Source organism: Sminthopsis crassicaudata, chromosome 5, assembly GCF_048593235.1.
Source record: "Sminthopsis crassicaudata isolate SCR6 chromosome 5, ASM4859323v1, whole genome shotgun sequence".
Classification (NCBI taxonomy): domain Eukaryota; kingdom Metazoa; phylum Chordata; class Mammalia; order Dasyuromorphia; family Dasyuridae; genus Sminthopsis; species Sminthopsis crassicaudata.
The window spans coordinates 289,470,468-289,491,726 of record NC_133621.1 but is presented as its reverse complement, the minus strand read 5'-3'; the positions used below and the strand labels follow the sequence as shown (position 1 = coordinate 289,491,726).

The following is a 21,259-nucleotide window of genomic DNA, read 5'->3' as shown; positions in this document are numbered from 1 at the left end:
CAGTGGAGGGATTTGCATGACATCATAACCCTGGAGAGGGTATTACTGGCCAGCTGGTGTTATTTCAGAATATACACAAATTGGAGGGGGCAAAAAACAATCCCCAAAGAGGGTCAAGGTAGGCAAGAGGGAAGGAGAAGGGGGGAAATCATGAGCTCTCAGATGCCCTCCCTGGGAGTTGTCAGGCAGTCTGCTAATTAGAGGAAGGAAGGAAAGAAGGGAGATGTCTTTTTTTCTTTCTTTCTTTCATTTTTCTTTGTGGCTGGCTGTCCAGCCCAGCACCAGGATACCGGGCAAAGAGCATGAGACAGTGACCTAAAGTAGGCCGATTGCATCGCTGCATTCCCCTTATGTAGGTTCTAGGAAATGAGATCATTCCCCCTCACGTGGCTGCTGGGAGCTCACCGAGGTATTTGCTCCCGTGTGTTACAAGTGAGGGTTCACCGGGGGGCAGCGGCTTCTGGGGAGCCAGCTTTTCTCCCCCTCTCTGGTCATTTTATGGTTAAAGCTGGAAGGCTGGCTGGCTGGAGACAGGCTTTTCTCTGCGCTGAGAGACAAAGGCACCCCGTTTCTCTCTCGCTCTCTCTCCCCCCCCCCGGCCCCCCGCCCCCCATCTTCTGCTCTTGAGAAGCTAGTAAGGTGTACGGCCAAATGGGCTTCTCGGCCCAGGGAAGGGTTAATGATCATACAACTCCTTGTTTTGTGTAGCAAGCCCGAGGATTTTAATGTCTGCTCACCCTACCACTAACACACATTCTTTTCGGGGTGGGGTGAAGGGGGGGGGTGAGAGAGAGAGAGAGAGAAATGCTTCTGTGCTCTAGTTTTAAAATGCAAAGGTATGATGTTATTTGTCACCATGCCCAAAAAAGTCCTTACTTGATAACTTTGCCAGAAGAGGGAGAGAGAGAGAAGGCAAATGTTCCCCCAGCTGTTTCCTGTCTACAGTGTCTGTGTTTTGTAGATAAATGTGAGGATTTTCTCTAAATCCCTCTTCTGTTTGCTAAATCTCACTGTCACTGCTAAATTCAGAGCAGCTAGAGCCTGCGCAATGGAATAAAGTCCTCAAAATTGAAATGTGACATAGCTCTCGACATATTCCCCATCTCTCTGGATTCCTCCTCTCCCATTATTACTGCTCACCAATTCATTTTCAGACTTTGCACTTCAGGAGCAATGGACAAATTCAACAGTCTTTCAACCCAATTCTCTAAGTGCTGCCTTTGTGATTTCTTGAAGGTAAATCTTTCTTACTCTTTGCAAAGCATGTGGGCATTTTATTTCATTGGATTCTATTTTTTTTTTTTTCCCCATTTCGGTGTTGCATGCTGTCTGCCTTAGAGCGATATTTATTTACTTGTAAATTACATTGTTTCTGAAGGTGTGGGGAGGAGGGTGGGTGGGAGACGGGCATTTGCAAACTGCTGACTGTGCAATTTTGTTGGGGAGGGGGATCTGGAAAAAACAGCTCTGGGGAATAAGTTGCCTTTGCACGGAAGACCAGATCAGGGATGGGGGGAAACTGCAGGTACTTAGGCTGACTTCCACTTTTGCAAGCTTTCCTGTAGATCCTTGTGGGAGATTCCTTTGCATCTTGTCTATAGTCAGAGTCTGTGAAACCCCTGGGGGAATAGAAACTCCCAGCTGTTTTCTGCAGGTGCAGATGTTCTCCTTGGAACCCCGGGGCTTTGACTCGGCAACTTTGTCAGGACTGGGACTGGGATCCAAGGCGTATGTGTCCTGAGTGGCACTCGAGGGGAGGGGGGGATGCTCTAACTTTTGCAGCTTATCTCGGTGGCTCAACTCCTGGCGATGGCTCTGAAGGCACTTAGCTCCGACTTGGGCCATTCAAAGTTAGAGGGAGATCGAGTCGGCTCTTGGGGTAATCAACCTTTTGCCGACTCTTGCTGACCTTGCATATTCCTATAGACCAGAGCAAATGTAAACTGTATAAGGAAAGCGGAAATTACTCCAGCAGCTGCCTGTCCAACTTCTCCCTTCTGGGGAGGGCTTCTGGAGGCAAAAGTTTAGATGTGGGCTTTCATATCAGAGTTCTCTCTCTGTGTCTCTCTTTCTGTCTCTCTCTCTGTCTGTCTCTCCCCATCTCTCTCTGTCTCTGTCTCTGTCTTTCTCTCTGTCTCTGTCTCTCTCCTTGGGACTCACTGTGGCAGGTCTCTGAGTAGGTAACCCTGGCTTGCTGGGGATGCACTGACCTCTCACTCGGCTCCCGTTCAAGTTTCCATTCCTGCCACAATCACAGCCCTGGAGACGGCTGGTTTTTTTTTTTTTTTTTCAATTTGCTAACACTTTGGTGCCGGGGACACCATCACCGCCAGGACTGTGATCGCCTCGCGGCTCAATTCATAAATGATAGCTGCTGCTTAAAGGCGATTTCATTCACTGTTCTCTCAGTCATCCCCCGGAGGGAGGGGGGGGGGGGGACACGGGAGGGAGGTTTCATTAGACAAGTCTGGGACCCACATGTCAGGGGGCACCCGCTCCTGACTCCCCAGAGGAGACACTCCAGCAGCGTTATAAAAGACGTGAAAAGCCCCCAATTGTCTTTGTCTCGGTTCCCGTCCAACCCACGTCCCGATATTCGACCACAACTTTTGTCCTTTTGCAACCAACTCGCCAAGTCCTTCTGCCCTGTGTCCCGGGCACTTTTCAAGAATGGAAAAATCCACGGGGAGTCCCTTTTCCCCCTATACCTTAATGACTTGGCTCCAACCCTAAAGTGCAATTGAGTGATCCACCAGGGTCCTGCTCATGGGCTTAATTCTCAGTTCTCCCCCCTCCCATCCCACTTCCCACTCCACATGACTGCAAACATTTCCAAGTAGTGAAATCAGGAGGGAAGAGGTGAAAAAGGTAAAGGAGGCACGCAGGTCATTTGACTGACCTGCCCCAATCCTATGCTGCTCTAATCGGAATGCAATAGGAATTGGTCCCTTTACTGGGGGGGGGGGGGGGAAGGGAGAGGGAGGGGGAAGGGGAGGGAAGAGAAGGAGGAAGGAGGGGGAAGGACCCAGTGGAATTCCAGCTGTGTAGCGAGCCCAGCGTTTGAATGGACAAAAGGCCGTTTACCCAGTCCCCTGGTATACCTGCCCTGGGTGTCCAAATGTAACTAGATGCTTTCATAAACCCCACCCACAGAGCAGCACATGTTTCTTAAAGTCTTCAGCTTTCAATTCACATCAGCCACATAATACCCACCCTGACCTGCTGTAAAAGACCTGCAACCCAATTGTCACACCTCCGTGAGTATTTTCTTATGAATATTACCCTGCAATTTCCTTGGCCTTCTTGACTGGAGCCCAGACATCTTGAATCAATTGAAGGGCCATTTAATTAAAATTCAGATCAAAGAAGTTTGCTCTGTAGATTGGACTTTTTGAGGGACCGGTGTTTTGAGTTTAGATTTCTTTTTCTTTCTTCTCCCTTTCTTGTTTTCCCCTAAGTTTCTTTCTCTTTTCCTTTCGTATTTCTTTCTTCCTTCTTGGGAAAATCAAGGAGCCACAGTAAATGATGAACATATGGGTCGACTTCTTTCAAACTTTTCACTCACAGGCAAGCTCTTTATTGTTTTCTTTTTTGGAACACTATGTGGATAAATTTTCGGGTTCGCTCTGTGGGTGTACTGGACTGTTCCCTTGGCCTTCATTAAAGGAAAAAACCACTAGAGGATCTATCTTGTCCTAGGACTAAAATGCTGATGTTTATCTTACAATGTAACCCAGCTGAAAAGTCTGAAAAATCCAAGTGGTTCAGGACTGGAGATTTATGCTTATAATTGGTCTCGATGTTTTCTATCTGAATGAGCTGTTAAAGACATAAAGTTCTGACTATATATACATATATACATATATGTATGTGTACGTGTATATGTATGGATAGATGTATAGATGTGTGTGGTTAAATACGGGTATGATGCAAATATGTGTGTATATTATGTGTATATATTATGTATATATATAGCATAAACACTCACATATCCAAGTGTTAACCCACTGATGTAATATGGAGTACAATTTTTCCAATATATATATATATATATATATATATATATATATATTTTTTTTTTTTTTTCTGAAGAAGAAAGGAATTAGAAGCCACTCCTGATTACAGGTACCTGATCTACCAACTCAAGATATAGAGAGACTAGAATTGCATAAAATAAAGGAGGGGAGGTAATGAAAAACTAGGAAAGTGGGGAGAAGAGATGAGTTAGAAATGAAAGATTCTAGAAATGGTCATACCTAGAAAGTGTTGTATCTTTTTAAGATTTTTTCAATGGCGCATGCTCTTTTTCAATGAAACTATTAGAGTCACATTGGGTTGTGTTTGGGGTGCATTTGTTGGGGTTTTCTTATTGGAAATGTGGGGGATGGAGAAAAAGAAATTGCCAGCAAGAAAAATGGAAATTGGATGCTTGCTTGTTTCTTATAGCCCCGGTGGATTTGGATATGTGGGTGGTTTCCATTCAGCGGTGCCATTGAGAAAATGGAAGAAATGTTCAACCTTCTCTTCACCGCCTCTTCCATTTTGTGTTGGTTATTTATAATGCTTTACTGTATATTTTACAAGCATTTGCTAAATATTTATGCTGTGTTAACGAGAGTCAAGGGCTTAGGTTCTTTGCCAAGTGCAGGAATAAAAAAGTCTGGCCACAAATATGGAAATCTTAATTAAAATGACCCAGCAAACTTTGCAACTGATGTAAAGCTATTAAGTTGAGAGTTCACAGAGTGCAAAGGCAGTGGTCAGGAAATAAATGATTGTGTCCAGGTCTTCAAAGGGGAAGGGGTTGGACAGGAATGCCACTGTGATGAGTTTCAGAGAATGATGACTTCCAGTCGCTTTTCCATGTCCTACCTGCCCAAGAGACATAATTCATTTTGCCTACTGTCCCGGCAGAGTTTCCCTCTAATTTCAGTGACATTGGATAAGACCAAGAGGGAAGTTAGGAGTCTTAAAATTGAAGACTTTTTGAAAAGAGCCAAAACTTTGAGACATGAGTTGACACCATGAAAAACCAAATGATCATTTTCAAATTGGTTTTATTCTTTTTGAGAATAGACCTGGGACTCAAGCCTCAGGAATCCATCTTCTGGCTGGATTACTGTTTTTTTTTTTTTCTCTCTCTCTCTATGACTAGCCAAGTCCCATCATTGGGGGGTCCTTCTGTTTATTTAGTATAAGATGGATATGATGACATAAGGGCCTCCAAGAGGTGAAGGGAAAACTGTTGCCCGGGGGAGAAAAAAACCCAGAAACAAAAAAGGCTTTGAAATACTTTGGCAAGTTCCACATATGCAGTAGGTATTTGCTAAATATTTGTAGATTTGATTCTGATTGGATGAAATGGATTTTAGAATGGATTGGACTTTTTTTTTTAAGAAATAAAAATCCATTTGGCCTAGAGGATAAAGAACTGACTTATGAGTTGAGAAGACTTGGATTCAAGTCCTTCTTCTGACACATGCTGACTGTGTGACCTTGAGCAAATCACTTTATATGCCTCTGTTAATATCTTAAGACTCAAAGCTGCAAACAACACATGTGCTTCTATATCTATACAATCAGAGGTTCTCACCCAAAAGAAGTCTACCTATATGATCCAATGTCATTTCTGCTTGCTCATATTTTATGTTCTCTTCAACCCTCTTTTCTCTTATCCCTAGGGCCATCTTTCTCTGATGGTCATAACCACCAGGATTCCACAGAGTAGAAATCTGATTTTTTTAAACAGGGAAAAATATGAAGATTTGTAACATCATTTCAAGACCTTTTTGGATAGTGTAGACTTTTCTAATGGAATGGAATGTTCTGTTTAATCACATTCTAGTTCATAGTTTTCATATGTAGCAAAAACAGACAACCAATTTTCAAAGCATTCTAATATAATTAAATGCATTTAAGACCAAACAAGACACTGTGATCTTAGAAGGCACAGCAGAGTAATCATTAAGAACTTCACTTATTCTTCTTTTTGTGATCTTGGCAAGTCATTTAATGTCTGTGGTCCTTAGTTTCTTCATTTACCATGCACAAAGCTTAGACCTCTCCCTATCTTCCAGCTCTAAAATGATCAGATATCATCACAAAATCTTAGAATTGGAAGCAATGATGTTTAGGTAAATGTTTAATGACCGGGCTCTGCAGAGGGGAAAAGTATGCACGGAACACACTTTTAAGTATAACTTACAATATTGATATTTTTCCTTCCCTTCCTCAAGTGTAGGTAAGCAACAAAATGATGAACCAATTCCTAATTTGTAGTGTTTCTTATTTCTGAGGCATAAACATTTACACTGAAAATTTAACAATCTGCTATCACAAGCCAGTTTGAGCAGCTAGAAACCAAATTCCCTCTGAAACATCACTGACAAATAGGCAACCAGCTTCTATTTGAAGACTTCCCACAAAAGGTACCCTTACTTCTTCCCAAAGAAGCTCATTCCCCACGCAGATATCTCAACCTGCATAAAAGTACCATTAAAAATGGTTGTAGAATACCAGTTTACAGAGAGGACCAAAACATGAGCAGGATGCAATGGAAAGAATGTTGTCTCTTAAGTCAAAGACTGAATTCAAATCCTAAGTTACCCAACTCACTGAGTATCCCTAGCTGGGTCCAAGTCTCTTAACTATAGGGATCCTCAATTTTTCCCTTTTTTCCTTCTTTTCAACATCTATTTGTGATATAGATTTAGAGCAGATTCGATTTAGATTAGAACTATAGATGTCTGAAGTCGTTTTCTAGCTTTAAGTCTGTTTTCTTACGTTCTTGACTCGTCAAACAAACTTTCTCTCATACTCAGAATGCTGGTGGTTTGATAGTCCTTCTGCTTGTTTGACAGGTGAAGATGCATACAGTGTCCTCCATCCATCTCTTCTACCTGGCCTTGTGTTTGCTCACCTTGACCAGTTCAGCCACAGCGGGGCCGGAGACACTCTGCGGAGCTGAGCTGGTGGATGCCCTGCAGTTTGTTTGTGGAGAAAGAGGTTTCTACTTCAGTAAGTTATCCTCTCCCCACTCCCGACATTTCAATTCCTGAAGTCTAAAATGTTTGCTTCTGTGTATTTCCAACTGTAAAATGCACTTGCAAATTATTTAACCAAGGGGCTTACCACTGGCTGCTCTCCTAAGGTTCAGAGAGATCCCTTAAGTAAGGGATGTTTCATGGATTTCATGAGTGTATATTGTCAAGGAAGACTTGAGTGTCTTCCTTAAGTAAGCATGTTTCAAAGGAGAGTTGGAAAAGTGGATGGAATTTTCCTTCTTAATTTTCTACCTTTTGCCATTCCTTTTTCATTCTTCTCTCTACTTTTGAGGTAACATGGTGCACTAGAAAGAGCACCAGCTTTAGGCTTAGAGTATGTTGGTTCAAATGCTGTCTCCTCTATGATCTTTGGTAATCACTTACTTCGAGATGCCTCAGTTTCCCCATGCATAAAATGGAAGGGTTGGCCCACATGGCCAAATCTAATCTACTCTAAACCTTTCCAGCTAAATAAGGGGATCAGACAAGATGGCCCTTAAGGGGTGTGCATATCTGAATGTGTATGGAAACATATAGATTTATTTTCAAAGTCTGAGCCAAGTGTACTTTATTGTGGTAATGCTCAAATTAATGCTGATTTTGGAGTCTGGAGACCTGAATTCTAATTGTGCCTCAACTACTTAATATCTTCACCTGTATGACTGTGGAGAAGTCACTTTCTACCTCACTAAACTTCAGTTTCATCATCTGAGGACATTAATCCAGGTTTATTCCAGGGCCAAATGGTTTATCCTTTTGAGGAAAGATGGGAAAAGCCCACTATGCTATGGCCAATGAAGGTGACAGGAGATGAGTTTTGGTGACTAATAAATAATACAAAAGAGAGACAAAATAAATGCAAACTGAAATCGCATTTTGTTCTCTGTGAGAGCCAGTTTGTGATTTTTAGTAAAGGATTAGCATTGACTTGGGAGAGCTGATGAATTATAGACTCTTATTCTCTGGTTGCTATTTCCACATAAAAAGGAATCTATTAAAAGAACGAGGGCATAGTAGGCTTTTTCTAAATCAGATTAAATTTCAGTGCTTTAAAGACACTCAAGTCTTCCTTGACAATATACACTCATGAAATCCATGGGATTCCAGCTAATTAGCCTCTTGGATTTAGTTATCCCTTGCTCATAGGATAGGGAAAGAGCCCAGAACCAGATACTTCTCTTAAACAGCTCTGCAGAATTTTAGACTCCCACTGGCCATTGACTGGATCTTGTGATCTAAGAAATGAGAATCTGGCCCACATCACGTGTGAGTCATCCGGAAGGGTTTGTATCACCAGAAGGCAGAAGAGTTTTCTCAGTTCTCCTTTCAGCCTTAAAGAATAGTAATCCATCTGTAATCCTCTTACCAGATCTCTCTCCAGGAATGGAGAAACCTGATGATCAGTTGCTCTCTACTGATTCCAGGAGAGAGCCATCTTTCAGGGAAAAGGCATGGGAAAGATAGTTCTGTGCACACTTTGGTGCCTTCTGTGGTCTTAGGGAATGAATGGTAATTTATGTCCAACCAATGATTGAATGAAGTGGAGAGAATTTATTTTCTCAGAATAGATCATTTCTCTTTAATTCTTCAAATTTCATCTTAACAAATCTAGAAAGCCAGTAAAAATTTAAAATGTTGATGTTTTTAACATGAAAATTACCATAAAGAAAATGACTTTCTGATATAAACATGATATTGTAAAAAATGTCTAATCCTTCTGTGAATCATTGTTCTTCCTTCAGTTTTCTGAATTTCAATGCCTCTCACCTAGCTCAAAGTGGATTTTTTTTTTAAATTTCAATCATCTTCTCTTACTGTCTCTAGTCACTTAACTGCATGACTACCAGACCTTCACTTTGTTTGGGTCTGTCAAAAAATATATAACCCATGATAAATATAAATCTCCCTCTACTAAGCAGACTATAGGCATATGACCAATAGATATGACCAATGTGCTGTTTGTCTTAAGTATTCTTCTTTATTAGAAAAAGGCTTCAGATATTGCAGGGGAGTGGGGAATCATTGAGAAATATCATTGATTTTTTAAAAAGAAAAACATCCAGAATGCATTTTTTAAAAATCATAGATCTTGAAAGGATCTTGAAAGTCATCTAGACCTCACTTTGCAAATGAGGCCCAGAGATATTAAGTCATATAATTGGTAAGTAATAGAACTAGAATCCAAACTCAGGTTTTGTATCTTCAAATTCAACAGGATTTTAGCTCTGCCTTGATAGCCACTATCATTTAAAAAAAAAAATCATTCACTTGCTGATCATTTGAATTGTAGAATATATAACATTCCCTAAGATTCCAAATAATAGACCATGGAAACAGAGCCTTTTGCTATCCATTACATATACATGTGTATGATTTTTTTTAAATAGGATAGAAAGCAGAAATGGGGTCTTATGTCAGTTTATAATTGTATTACACATGCTCACCACCCACCTCGAGATAATCAAAATTCTTTAGCAATGATGATGGAAACAAATGGTGGATTTCTACAAGTTATGTTTGGAATACAAGGATCTGCTCGTTCCCTCCTTGGGGGTAGAGGGAGTGGATAAAGGTTGGAGCTGAAATCCTAATTCAGTAAGTCCCAAGAATAAGTGGTTTGTGTGAAAAATCTTGACATATTGAATATGACTTCTTGGGAGAAAAGTATTGTATGAATTCAAGGCATCTTCTATTCATGTTATCCTTGTTGTTTCATTTCTCTGTGAATGTATGTCTTTGTTGATTTATAGAGTGGATTGATTTCATTTGGATTACTGATCTGATACAAGATCCATACAGGGGCCTTTTTGATCATCACACTCAGTGCAGGGAAATACTCCTCCTACTCCAAGTAGAACAAACTGTTAAGGTTATCTCTCAGTCTCATTCTTTCTCTAACCAAGTTCCATTAAACCTAGTGTAATTTTCTTTTTCCCAGAATCCAAATCCAACTCAGAGTAAACTCCCATTCAGATGTCCCCTGATGAATTTCCTCCAAGATAAGCAAGTGAAGTAAATGCTCTCATAACCAGAGGAATTCCAGTTTTAAGAGAGATGTCAATATAAATCTGCAAGGCTTCAGCTTTCCCTTTCTCTCTGGGTTTCATAACAATATTTAAGGCTGCAAAAATGTTGGGAAGTTAGTTGTTAGTAGACGGGGCAGCTAGGTGATACAGAGCACCAGTCCTGGAGTTGGGAGGACCCGAATTCAAATACAGCTTCAGACACTTGACACTTAATAGCTATATTACCCCACCTTGCCAAAAACAAAAAAAGAAGAAGATAAAGAAGTTAGTGGTGGCGTTTATTGTTTTATGACTACAATGTCAACTGATTCTAAATTAATTGGTTGCATTAAAGAAAGAGATTGTTAATTGATGGTTAAGATGTCTTGTATCTCAGCCTGTTATGCTTATAGGTTTTAGCTGACATTAAGAAATTTCTGTTGAGTTAAGTTATTACCCTTTTTGAGATTTTCAGTGAAAGGAGATGTCTGCCCTCAGGGTTTATATTCTTCCGAATGGCTCTTGCTATAGAAAATGAATTGAAGAATGACACAAGTGGATTTCATTTTTTAAAAGCCTGAATTTTAAAGTACATGTACAAGGACTTGGTAACAAAATGCTATGGGAATATAAGCCATTATTATTATAAAGCATACATACTCATTCACTTTTTTCCTTCAAGAACATGAAGAAATTTTCCAAGATCTTATCCATGTTAGATCATTAATCTATTCAATTAATTAAGTATTGTCTTACATTGAAGGATCACAGGTATAAAGCTGAAAGAGACCCTAGAGATTATCTTGTACAAATCTTCATTTTAAATATGAGGAAAATGAAATCCAAAGGGGCTAATTAACTTGCCCAAGCTCAACCAGATAAGTAAATAGGAATCAGGATTTGAACTCAGATCCTTTGACTGCTGACCCAGTACTCTTTCTATTGTGCCATTTTTTTTTTCAAGATTGCCTGTGAGATCACAAGATTCGGTTCAGTGTCAAGAAAAACTTCCTCAACCAATAGAGTTCTTCCAAGGTGTAATGGGATACCTGGGGAGTAATGAGGTCCCCATACCCAGAAGCCTTCAAGCAAAGCCTATTGATCACTATTTAGAATGAGGTAGAGGGGACTCTTGCTTAGATACAGGTTAACCTGAATTACTTGGGAATTCCCATACAACTCAGAGATTCTATGATATTTTTTCCCACATAGGCTCCATTTCCATAACTTCCTAGTGAAAGGATTTCATGGGCCTTCCTTGCTTCATAGACATATTTTTAGTGAGAGTGGAAGTTTTCATCCATAATTAATCTGAGTTTCACAGATATTTCATGAAATTGAATTCCAAATAAAGAGCTAATGGCCAAGTCTCACCCACATGTCACAGTAAAGGTATTAATTTCAAGACTCAAATATTTGACATTCTATAGGAATATTAGTAGAGTAATAAATACCATAGAATTCTTTCATTGGGGCAAAAATAAAACAATTCAGTCAGCCACGGTCCTTCAAGAAAGCTGGATTATCTTAACCATCATCATACAAAACTGGAAACAACCAGCTGCTGGTTTAGGTGAAGACTAGTCAAGAGATGAGGAGCTGGATATACCAATCTCTAGAGATGCCTTCTTGATCTAGGTTTTGCTAAAAGTTTGTACAATCTAATTCAATTTAGGAAATAATTTTGAGGGGCTATTATCTAATTCAATTTAGGAAACAATTTTGAGGGGCTATTAATGTCCTAGACACTATAAACCAATTGCCTTAATATATTGTGTTATTGTTGCCTACATAGTCTTTTACCTGATTCTTTATAATAATTTTAATAGTTATGTCTTGGGACCACCAAGCTTGATAAGTGGTTACTATGGGGAGAATTAGTTCCCAAAATGTTAGCTACACTATAAATGATCCTCTAATTAGAGGGTACTAATGAGAGCTTACAACCTTCCAAAACTTGGCCCGGAAAGCATCCTAAACATTTCTGAAATCAACTACCCTATTATTAAATAAACAAGTGTGCTGGGCTTCCATATACAAAGATAGTGAGTTCTCCACAATTAAGGTGCTGGGATGAAGCTGATGTATGCAGCCCCCTGATTTCTCCCCCTTGTGGCCAGAGACATACATTTGCAACATAACCAATTGAAATTAAGGTGCCTTCAGAGACAGCTAGATGGTACAGTGGATAGAACACCAACTCTGAATCTGACTTCAACACTTAACACTTACTCGATGAATGACCCTGGGCAAGTCACTAAACCTTAACTGCCTAAAAAAAAGAGAGAGAAAGAGAGGGAGGAGGAAAAGAGAAGGAAGAGGAGGAGGAAGAGGAGGAGGAGGAGGGGAAGGAAGGAAGGAAGGAAGGAAGGAAGGAAGGAAGGAAGGAAGGAAGGAAGGAAGGAAGGAAGGAAGGAAGGAAGGAAGGAAGGAAGGAAGGAAGGAAGGAAGGAAGGAAGGAAGGAAGGAAGGAAGGAAGGAAGGAAGGAAAGGAGAGAGAGAGAAAGAGAGAAAGGGGGAGGGAGAAAGGAAGAAAGGAAGCACTGGCTCTGGAGGAAAATTACATGGATCCAATTATGCCTCTGATGCTTATTTTCTGTGTGACCCTGAACAAATCATTTAATCTCCCTGACCCTCTTTCCTTATCTGTAAAATGACAGTGCTGGACAAGATGACATTTAAGTTCCTTGCTACATTTAAATCTATGAGTTTAAATCAATTCACTACTTTAAGCTTCAGTTTTCTCATCTGTTAAAAAAAGATGGAGTTGGACAAGAAGGCCTATAAAGCTATAATCTTTCTTCTGGCCCCTTGAGCATCACATTTTAACTCTGTGCTCCTTTGCACATCCATTAAAAAAAAAAAGTTGGCAGAAGAGTCGAGTGATTCCTGTGCATTTGTTGTTACTTGTATTATTACTTATAACTAATATTATATAGTGTTAGTATAACAGTTACCATGCTTATAAAGTCTGCTATTGATATAGTGGACTTACATCTCCAAGGTACTTTCAGCATGGCATAGAGGCTAGAACACTAGCCTTGGAATTCAAAAGTGGCTTCAGTTTCTACCTGAGACATTAATAAGGCATGTGATCATCCCTACCTTTTTCTGAGCCTCAGTTTCCCTATTTCTAAAATGGAGCTCCTACCTCACAAAGTTGTTGTGAATGTCAAGTGAGATGACATATGTAAACCAATCTTCAGACCTTAATCACATAAATGTCAACTTTTTTTTTGCTTTTATTATTAATTAGCAACTCTAGTTCATTGTGAGAACACTTACTGTGAAAAATTATGAAAGGAGAAAAACAAAGAGATACACATGAACTAGAAAGTCTTGGATAGGCTGGTACCAAAACCATTAAAAAGAACTTCCAATGGAGTCCAAAAGCACTATTGGACTAACAGAATATTACATATTATATTACTTTATACTCAGAACAATCTTGTTATACAGAGATGAATAATTAATTAATAATAATATCCCTAATTGTCAGATGAGAAAACTAAAGCATGATCTAGCCATTACATTTTGCTGTCTCCAGTCAAGAAAATTCAAATCTATCCAACAAGCATTTATCAAATACCTACTATATCAACTGATAAGCATTTTTTTTTTGCTGTGGCAATTGGGGGTAAGTGACTTGCCCAGGATCACAGAGCTAGGAAGTGTTAAGTGTCTGACACCACATTTGAACTCAGGTCCTCCTGACTTCAGGGCTGGTACTCTATCCCCTGCACTATCTAGCTGCCCCTTGATAAACATTTATTAAGCATCTACTATATCAAAAATCATTTACTACATGAATAGTATATATTTATACACCTGATATATAAATAGCATATATTTGTATGCCTGTTATATAATTCAATCAAAGGGCATTATTAATCCCCTAGTATATGCTATACACTGTACTACACTAGCAATACAAGTAGAAAAATAAAAGGAAAACACTTCACAAGGAATTTTCATAATCATAATGGCAGGGGACAAGTGGGCACAGGGAGGAGAGGAATAAATAAATTCAAAATGATGCAAAATAAATAAGGAACAGAGGTTGAGCAGATGTTCTAGTATGTCCAAGTCTATCCTGAATCATCCCATGCAAAAAAGAATCAAGGAAGTCATTTGTATGTTGCAAAGACGGTAGTTTTCCCTTTCAATGATTTTCCTATAATTTATCATCCAGAAAGACAGATGATAGCTATGTAACAGCCACAGCAGTAATATCAACAACAAGAACAATAACAAAAATGAGAAGTAAAATTATAGAACAGCTATAGATCTGCCTTGATAGAGATTGTTTCCTTCCTGAGAGTTCCCTACACTAATGAAATCAGTCTGGTTCCATCAAAATATTACAGTTAATAATAACAAGCAGAATAATGGTATTTTACACTCCTTCAAGTACCCTATAAAATTTATCTCATTTGATCCTTACAACATCATGGGAGAGGAGGTGTTATTAGCCACATTGTACTGATAAGGAAACAGTTGCATAGCTGGTAAAATTCAGAGATACAATTCAAATTCTAGTCTTCCTAAATCCAGGTACTTCCTTCCAACTACTACCCACTGCTTTCTGTTCTTCAAATCCTTTCAACATCAACAACAATATAAAAAAAAGTATTTTCAACCCCCCAGCATGATGTAATAATCTATTCATGATTTATTCAAGGGGAAGAGTATTTATATATCACCTACTATGGCTCAGGCACTAAGTGCTTTAAAAATATCTCATTTGATCTTAACAATTCTTTGATGCAGGGACTGCTATATATTTTATAGTTGAAGAAACTGAGACAGAGTTTGACACAAACACACACACACACACACACACACACACACATAATGTAATTGGGCAATTGTTAATGACTTAAGATACTATGAAACAAATTTTAGTGCAAACTCCTTGGACTATTAAGTTCAAATCCCCCAACTGAAACCACTGTATTCTACTACACAGAAAGTACTTTGAAAAGCCAGCCTTAAATAAAATATATCAACATAAAGCATTATTCATATGAATATCACCACTTCACTGAGTCTATCTTACATTGTTATATGTGTAATATAATGAAACGAGACTAGAGAACTGAAGTCAAATCTTAGCTCTGTCTTTTAGTAGCTATCTGACCATAGAAAATACCTTCAACTTCACTGTCTCAGTTTACAGATAAGGGGTAGCTAGGTGGTGCAGTGGAAGAGTACCAGCCCTGAAGTCAGGAGGACATGAATTCAAATCTGGCCTCTGACACTTAATACTTCCCCGCTGTGTGGCCCTGGGCAAGTCACTTAACCCCAATTGCTTCTGTAAAATTAAATAAATAAATAAATAAATAAATAAATAAATAAATAAATAAATAAATAAATAAATAAATAAATAAATAAATAAATAAATAAAAGGAAAATAATAGTCGTGATACCTACTTCTGGGCTATAGTGAAAATCCCAGTGGAATAATGATTACTTTGTAAACTCTAAGATGTTGCAGAAATGTCTGTTATTGCTATTGATAATAATGAGAATGTTCATGATCTCCAAACTGTGGAATGAAAAGCTTTCAAAATATAGAGACCCAGCAGAAGAAATTAAAACCATGTGGGGAAAGGGTGAGGCTCACATTATTCCCATCATTCAATCTGCTACTGAAGTTGTCTTGGAGATGATTTCAATCAGGCTACAGAGGGTTTGCTGACATTCCAATATTCAATTACAAAAAGCAGTTATTTTATACGCCGGATAATGTTAAATTTTAAAGAATAGCATTCATTTTGATCAACACTAGTATATTGACACGTCCAAGGATTGTCTCTACCTGGACTCCATCAAAAAAACAATTGAAACAAGATGAAGATAAGAGATCTACAATGAAATCATAGATCTGATCAAAAATATTAGTGTATGTGTATGTAGACCTTTAAGGTTCCCCAAACACTTTACATATGTTATACCATCCAAGTCTCACAACAATCCCATGCAATAGATGCCATTGCAATCCCCATTTTATAGATGAGAAAATTGAGTCACATGATTGTTGAGACAAGATTCAAATCCATATCCCCAAAACCCAGTCAAATGCTCAATCTTGGCAGTGGGTGGACATTTTCAAGACCAGCCTGGCAGGCTGCTGTCCAAGGATGTTTGTTGAAGAGGTCCTTCCAGCTCAGAGATTCTGGGGATTCTGAACCTCCCAGCTTTCCTGGCCTTGCATTTAATTTGGCCAGGATATGGAGCACTTCTTTGGTGGCATTTGGGGGAATCGGTCTACACTGAAGCTGTAGCCTTGGGCAAGATGCCATGGAAACACCTCTCCAAGAAACACCTCTCCAGGAAAATGCCAGCAGCCTGGGAGATTCCAAAGAATGACTTTTCCATTCTCTGGAAGTTCAAATCCCCAGGCCTTATTAGCTGCTAGGCTAAGGGGATGACAAAACGCTGCATTCTGTTTGTCTTTATCTATAGGCTAGATGGTGTTTAAAATCCAGAAGGGAAAAAAAGCTGTTATTTGACATCTGATTCCTTAACTGCAGTTCACTGTATGCCTATTTAATGCATTGTTTAGTCTCATATTGGCTAACGCCACTTAATGAAGCACTCAGTGAGAGCCGGCATTCATTTTTGGCATCTCCATCCCCTCTTGCTTTTTCACTGAACCTTAAATACCAAGAAAAACCCTTGACTTACTTTGCTCCTGGCATGTTGCTTTATGCAATTGGCCTGAACCTTTGCACGGGGCCCTCTGCATTTGTCCTGAGATAATTAATGGCTTTGCAATATTTGATCAGCAGCAGCCACGGTTGCAGGGAGGAATTATGCAACTGGCAGGGACCACACAGTCTTCTAATGAAAACCTCTTGCATTAAATGCTCAAGCAATCTGTTTTAGGGCAGAAGAATCACATGGTGACCTCCAGAAGCAACGTCCAAAAGACTGGAGTCTCACTTAATGGCCCATCCTGTGGAAGGCAAGTGGAAAGGCAACCTGACTTGACCTCTGCAGATCTGGGTTCAAATCACAGCTTAGCTACTTGCTGCTAAGTATGACCTTAGATAAATCACTCGATCTTTCTGGACTTCAGTTGCCCCATTTGCAAAAGTATAAGATTGAACTTGATTGAGAATTAGAATAAGAAACCCTAGCTAGACCATATTTGTGGCCCCTTATAAACCTCCAGTTCCTCCTGGAGCCTGAATGGGACAGGGGATAAGAGTGCTGGGCTTGGGGTCAAGAAGACCTGAGTTTGAATCCTACCTACCTCAGACATACTAGTTGTGTCTGAAGTCAGACATATAATTTCACTGTTCAAACTTTAATTTCCCCCTCAATAGAAAAAGAACAATAAAATGCTTACCTTGTTCTGAGGATTAAATGGGTAAAAGATTCTGTAAAAGTTTAAAAAAACTGTGTGATACTACAAAGGACCTTAGAATAATCCAGTACAACCCAGTCATTTTACAGATGAGAAAACAGAGGCCCAATGATATTGGTTCAAGGTCACATAATTATGGACAGAACTGAGATAAGAACACTAGTAATTTCCCCGACTCATTGGCTATTTGGTCTCCCCAGGCTTGTTTCAAACTTGGACAGGAAATATACAGTGAAAGGAGGAATCTATGCTGTGAGACACTCTCATACGAAATGAGGAGATTTTGCTTATCATTAGTAATGACAATTCAACATCAATACACAGAAAAGCCAGTTCACATTAAATGTACATCAAGTCTCTTTCTCCATCTTTCTTTCTCTCTGTGTGTATGGCTGGTTATCTGTTCTCTCTCTCTCTCTCTCTCTCTCTCTCTCTCTCTCTCTCTCTCTCTCTCTCTCTCTCTCTCTCTCTCTCTTCCTTCCCTCCTTCCCTCCTTCCCTCCTTCCCTCCTTCCCTCCTTCCCTGCCCTCTTTCTCTGTAACTTTGGTCTCTATCTCTCACTCCTCCCCCACATGCCCTGGGTAAAAACCATTTCAGTAGGGTTTCCCTTTCCCAGGTTCCATTTAAAGTCACAGTTCAGAATGTTATTGTATATTCTATCACTCCTACTCTTGGATTGCTCTCTCCAATGTCAACTCAGCTCGAGCTGCTTTGGAATGACTTTATAACACTGGGCCATTGGAAAATCTGAAGCACAGTGATGAGTTATTGGGCCAGTCATTTTTGCTGGAGTTTTTGGTGAACTCAAAAGTCAACAGTGCCCCAGACCAAGAGGGATTTTTCACTCCATTTTCTGCAGAATCCTAGGGTAATCATGTATGAATTTCTCCTGAAAGCCTTCCTTCTTGGGGTCTTCATGAAATGGAGTAGATTCTTTGAATTTGAAGAATTCTCAAGCTGATGATAAATGTTCAAGACTATAAGATTAAGACCTAGATATAACTGATCTGAGCCTTGATTTTACAGTGTTAAAAAAAATCAAGGACCAAAGAGGTAAAATTACTTGTCCAAAGTCACATGGTTACTAAATAGCAGAGCCAGAATCCAAGGCTAGTTCCTCTGACTTTGAATCCAAAATTCTTTAAACTACCGCAGGCTGTATTCATTATCTTCTGGATTCCAATATCCCTTCTTTTAACTTTAAAAATATGTCCATTATGGAGCCAATTCTCATAAGTACCAGGATGATGCGCCATTTTCCCTGATGAAATCAACTTTTCATCATTGACATATGATTGAGAAAGTCTGCATAAAGCCAACCCACATGTAGTCAAATCCTAATATGTGAAAAACCAGGGGAAGAAGTGCTTCTCTCGAGAATCTTGGGCAATTCCTGAATAGTCTGGGGGTTTCAACCTTTTCTCCCAAGAAATGGTTTCCCTCCCCTCCAAATGCATCACTGAAATTGCACTTGATCTCAATTTCCCTACTTACCCTTCCAGTGGAAAATAAATAGGTTGGGCTAGAACCAAAGACTCCTTTCAGCTCTGACATCATCTGATTGTGGGATATTAGGGAGTGTTGAGTGAGAGTCAAGGACCAATCAAGAGTCGGATCATTATTGATCCCGGAATGCTCCAAATTGATTCTGATCAGAAAATTCATGGGCAAAGAGTCATTTGATAACCTTTCCTTAAAATTTCTTAAATGATTTCAAATGGTCTCTCACTTCCTAATTATCAAACTTGAGGTGTTTTTTTTAAGGTTGGTATATTTTGGGGCAGCCATCTGACAAGAAATGTGCATGTCTATTCAGTGTTATTTTAGTCATTCATTCATTCATTTAACAATTATTTTAGTCAATCCTTATTTATTAAAAGTTATTTTAGTTACTCTATTTACAAATACTGAATAAACACATAACATTTGACAGGTACTGTGCTAGCTGTCAGAGACACAAGTAAGGCAGAAACTAGCCATTTTAAAACATCTATTTCAGTCAATCCTTTTTTGTCTCAAAATCACTCAGCTCATTGCTTTTTATGTGAAATCAAAGTCGTATCAATATAGAATGGAATAGTGGGAGACATTAGAGTGGGAATTAGGAAGACTCACTTTTACTAACAGGTTCTTCTCTGAATTAAGCTGTGTGATTTTGGACACGTTATTCTACTTCTCTGGGGTCCTTTCTATTAAAAATAAGGAATTAGAAAGATAACATTACACCAGTGCTACTAAGTCTATTCTGCCAAGTTCTGGTTGTAGGATCCTGGGCAATTTATCTACCCTTTCGATGTTTCAGCCAACTCTCTAAGAAGGTAGGTTGCAGATGAATTGATATATACCTCAGTGGAGAAAATTTGCTATCCAGGTGTTCTAGAGACTGATAAAGGATTAGACCTAAAGCACCCCTCCCCACTGATATTAATAATAATTATTGTTATTAAATGGGTAATTATAAGCAATGGAAATAGAAGAAATAATAACAATGAATAATGATGAAAATGTCAATTATTTTGTTAATGTTTTCATCAATCACCTCCCCTCTTGAATACCTTGAACTGATGAAGAAATGATCAAATATTTCTAACAAAATCTAAACAATCACTGATATTTCTTCAATGTTTTAAAGTCTGTGAACAACTTTCTATGTATTACCTCATTTGAATTTCACAGCAATCCTGTGAGGGAGGTAATACAGATATTATAACTATTTTGCTGAAAAGGAAATGAAATCGAGGGACTTGCCTGTGGTCACGATACTAATAAGAGTTAGAGACAGGATCAGAACCCAGTTCCTCTTGCCTCGAAATCCAGTATGCTTCATTCATCCAAAACTTTAGTTTTCAAAGATTTTACCTCACATCAACCTGAGCAGTGAGTCTTCCACTTTATAGATGGAGAAACTGATGCTCAAGGAGGTTGAAATTCCTTGATCACAGTCATATGGCAAGCATGAACACTCATTTTCAACACAACTCTTCTGCCTCTGAGTCAAGCATATAATAAATATTTATCAACTATTTCCTCATCAGTCTGGGGTATAAACCTATGATCTTCCTATATCCCTTGTGTTCCTATAAATCACTGGGTCACTTATCACTTAATTCCATTAACAAGAGCCTTTTCTCATTTCCTTTTTGCGCTATTGATGTACAGGAGTTACAGGGAGTCAAACACTTAATCAATTCACAAAAAATGTATTAAATTCCCACCATGTCCTAGGCAACACGCCTTCCATGATCCCTTTCAATTGGGTCAGTTATATGTATGTTGTCATTGTTGTTTTCAAAAATTCTCTTGGAAAGCTTTTCACAATTTGAAAGTATCATTGACTAGTTTATTCATTCCAGTTGGTCGCCAACTTGAAACCACCAAAGATAAAGGCATCATAGCGTCTTGCCCCTGTGTCCCCTGCATTCCTGACGTAGGAGTCAACAGGTCTTCCATGAAAAAGCTTAACTTTTCCTACGTATTTTGAGTTTTATGTTTCTTTCCATTAAAGTTTCCAGCCACTCATAGACATATTTAGTTTGGCAATGAGCAGCAGTGACTCATGGAATGAAGAAATTTAAAAGCAAAGCTACTGAAAATGGATCTAATTTCTGTGTGTGCGTGTGTGTGTGTGTGTGTGTGTGTGTGTGTGTGTGTGTGTGTGTGTGTGTAATTTGGGAGCCAGCAATTGATAATTTGTCTAATTTTTCTGGGTTTCATCAACTGAAGCCCTGCCAAGTATTTGTGCTATATGGATGCTTTGTTATTCCTGAAATGTATAACGAACTTCAGCTGTGACTCTATCTAATACAGTCAAAATGTAAGGCTAGGGTTGGCTGGTT

General features: G+C 39.1%; 1 protein-coding gene across 4 annotated transcripts in view; it reads left to right on the top strand.

Moving 5' to 3' along the window:
• Positions 1 to 890: 890 nt before the first annotated feature.
• The window catches only part of IGF1 (insulin like growth factor 1), a 105,592-nt gene continuing 85,223 nt past the window's right edge, over positions 891 to 21,259 (top strand). Inside the window, exons 1-2 of one of the 4 annotated variants that reach the window (XM_074271411.1) lie at positions 891 to 1,236; positions 6,861 to 7,017. In XM_074271411.1, coding sequence (XP_074127512.1) covers positions 1,174 to 1,236; positions 6,861 to 7,017 — 220 coding nt within the window. In that variant the 5' untranslated portion in view covers positions 891 to 1,173. Of the gene's footprint in view, positions 1,237 to 3,126; positions 3,258 to 6,860; positions 7,018 to 21,259 lie in introns of those variants that run through there. The other 3 variants (XM_074271409.1, XM_074271410.1, XM_074271408.1) reach the window with 3 other exon arrangements.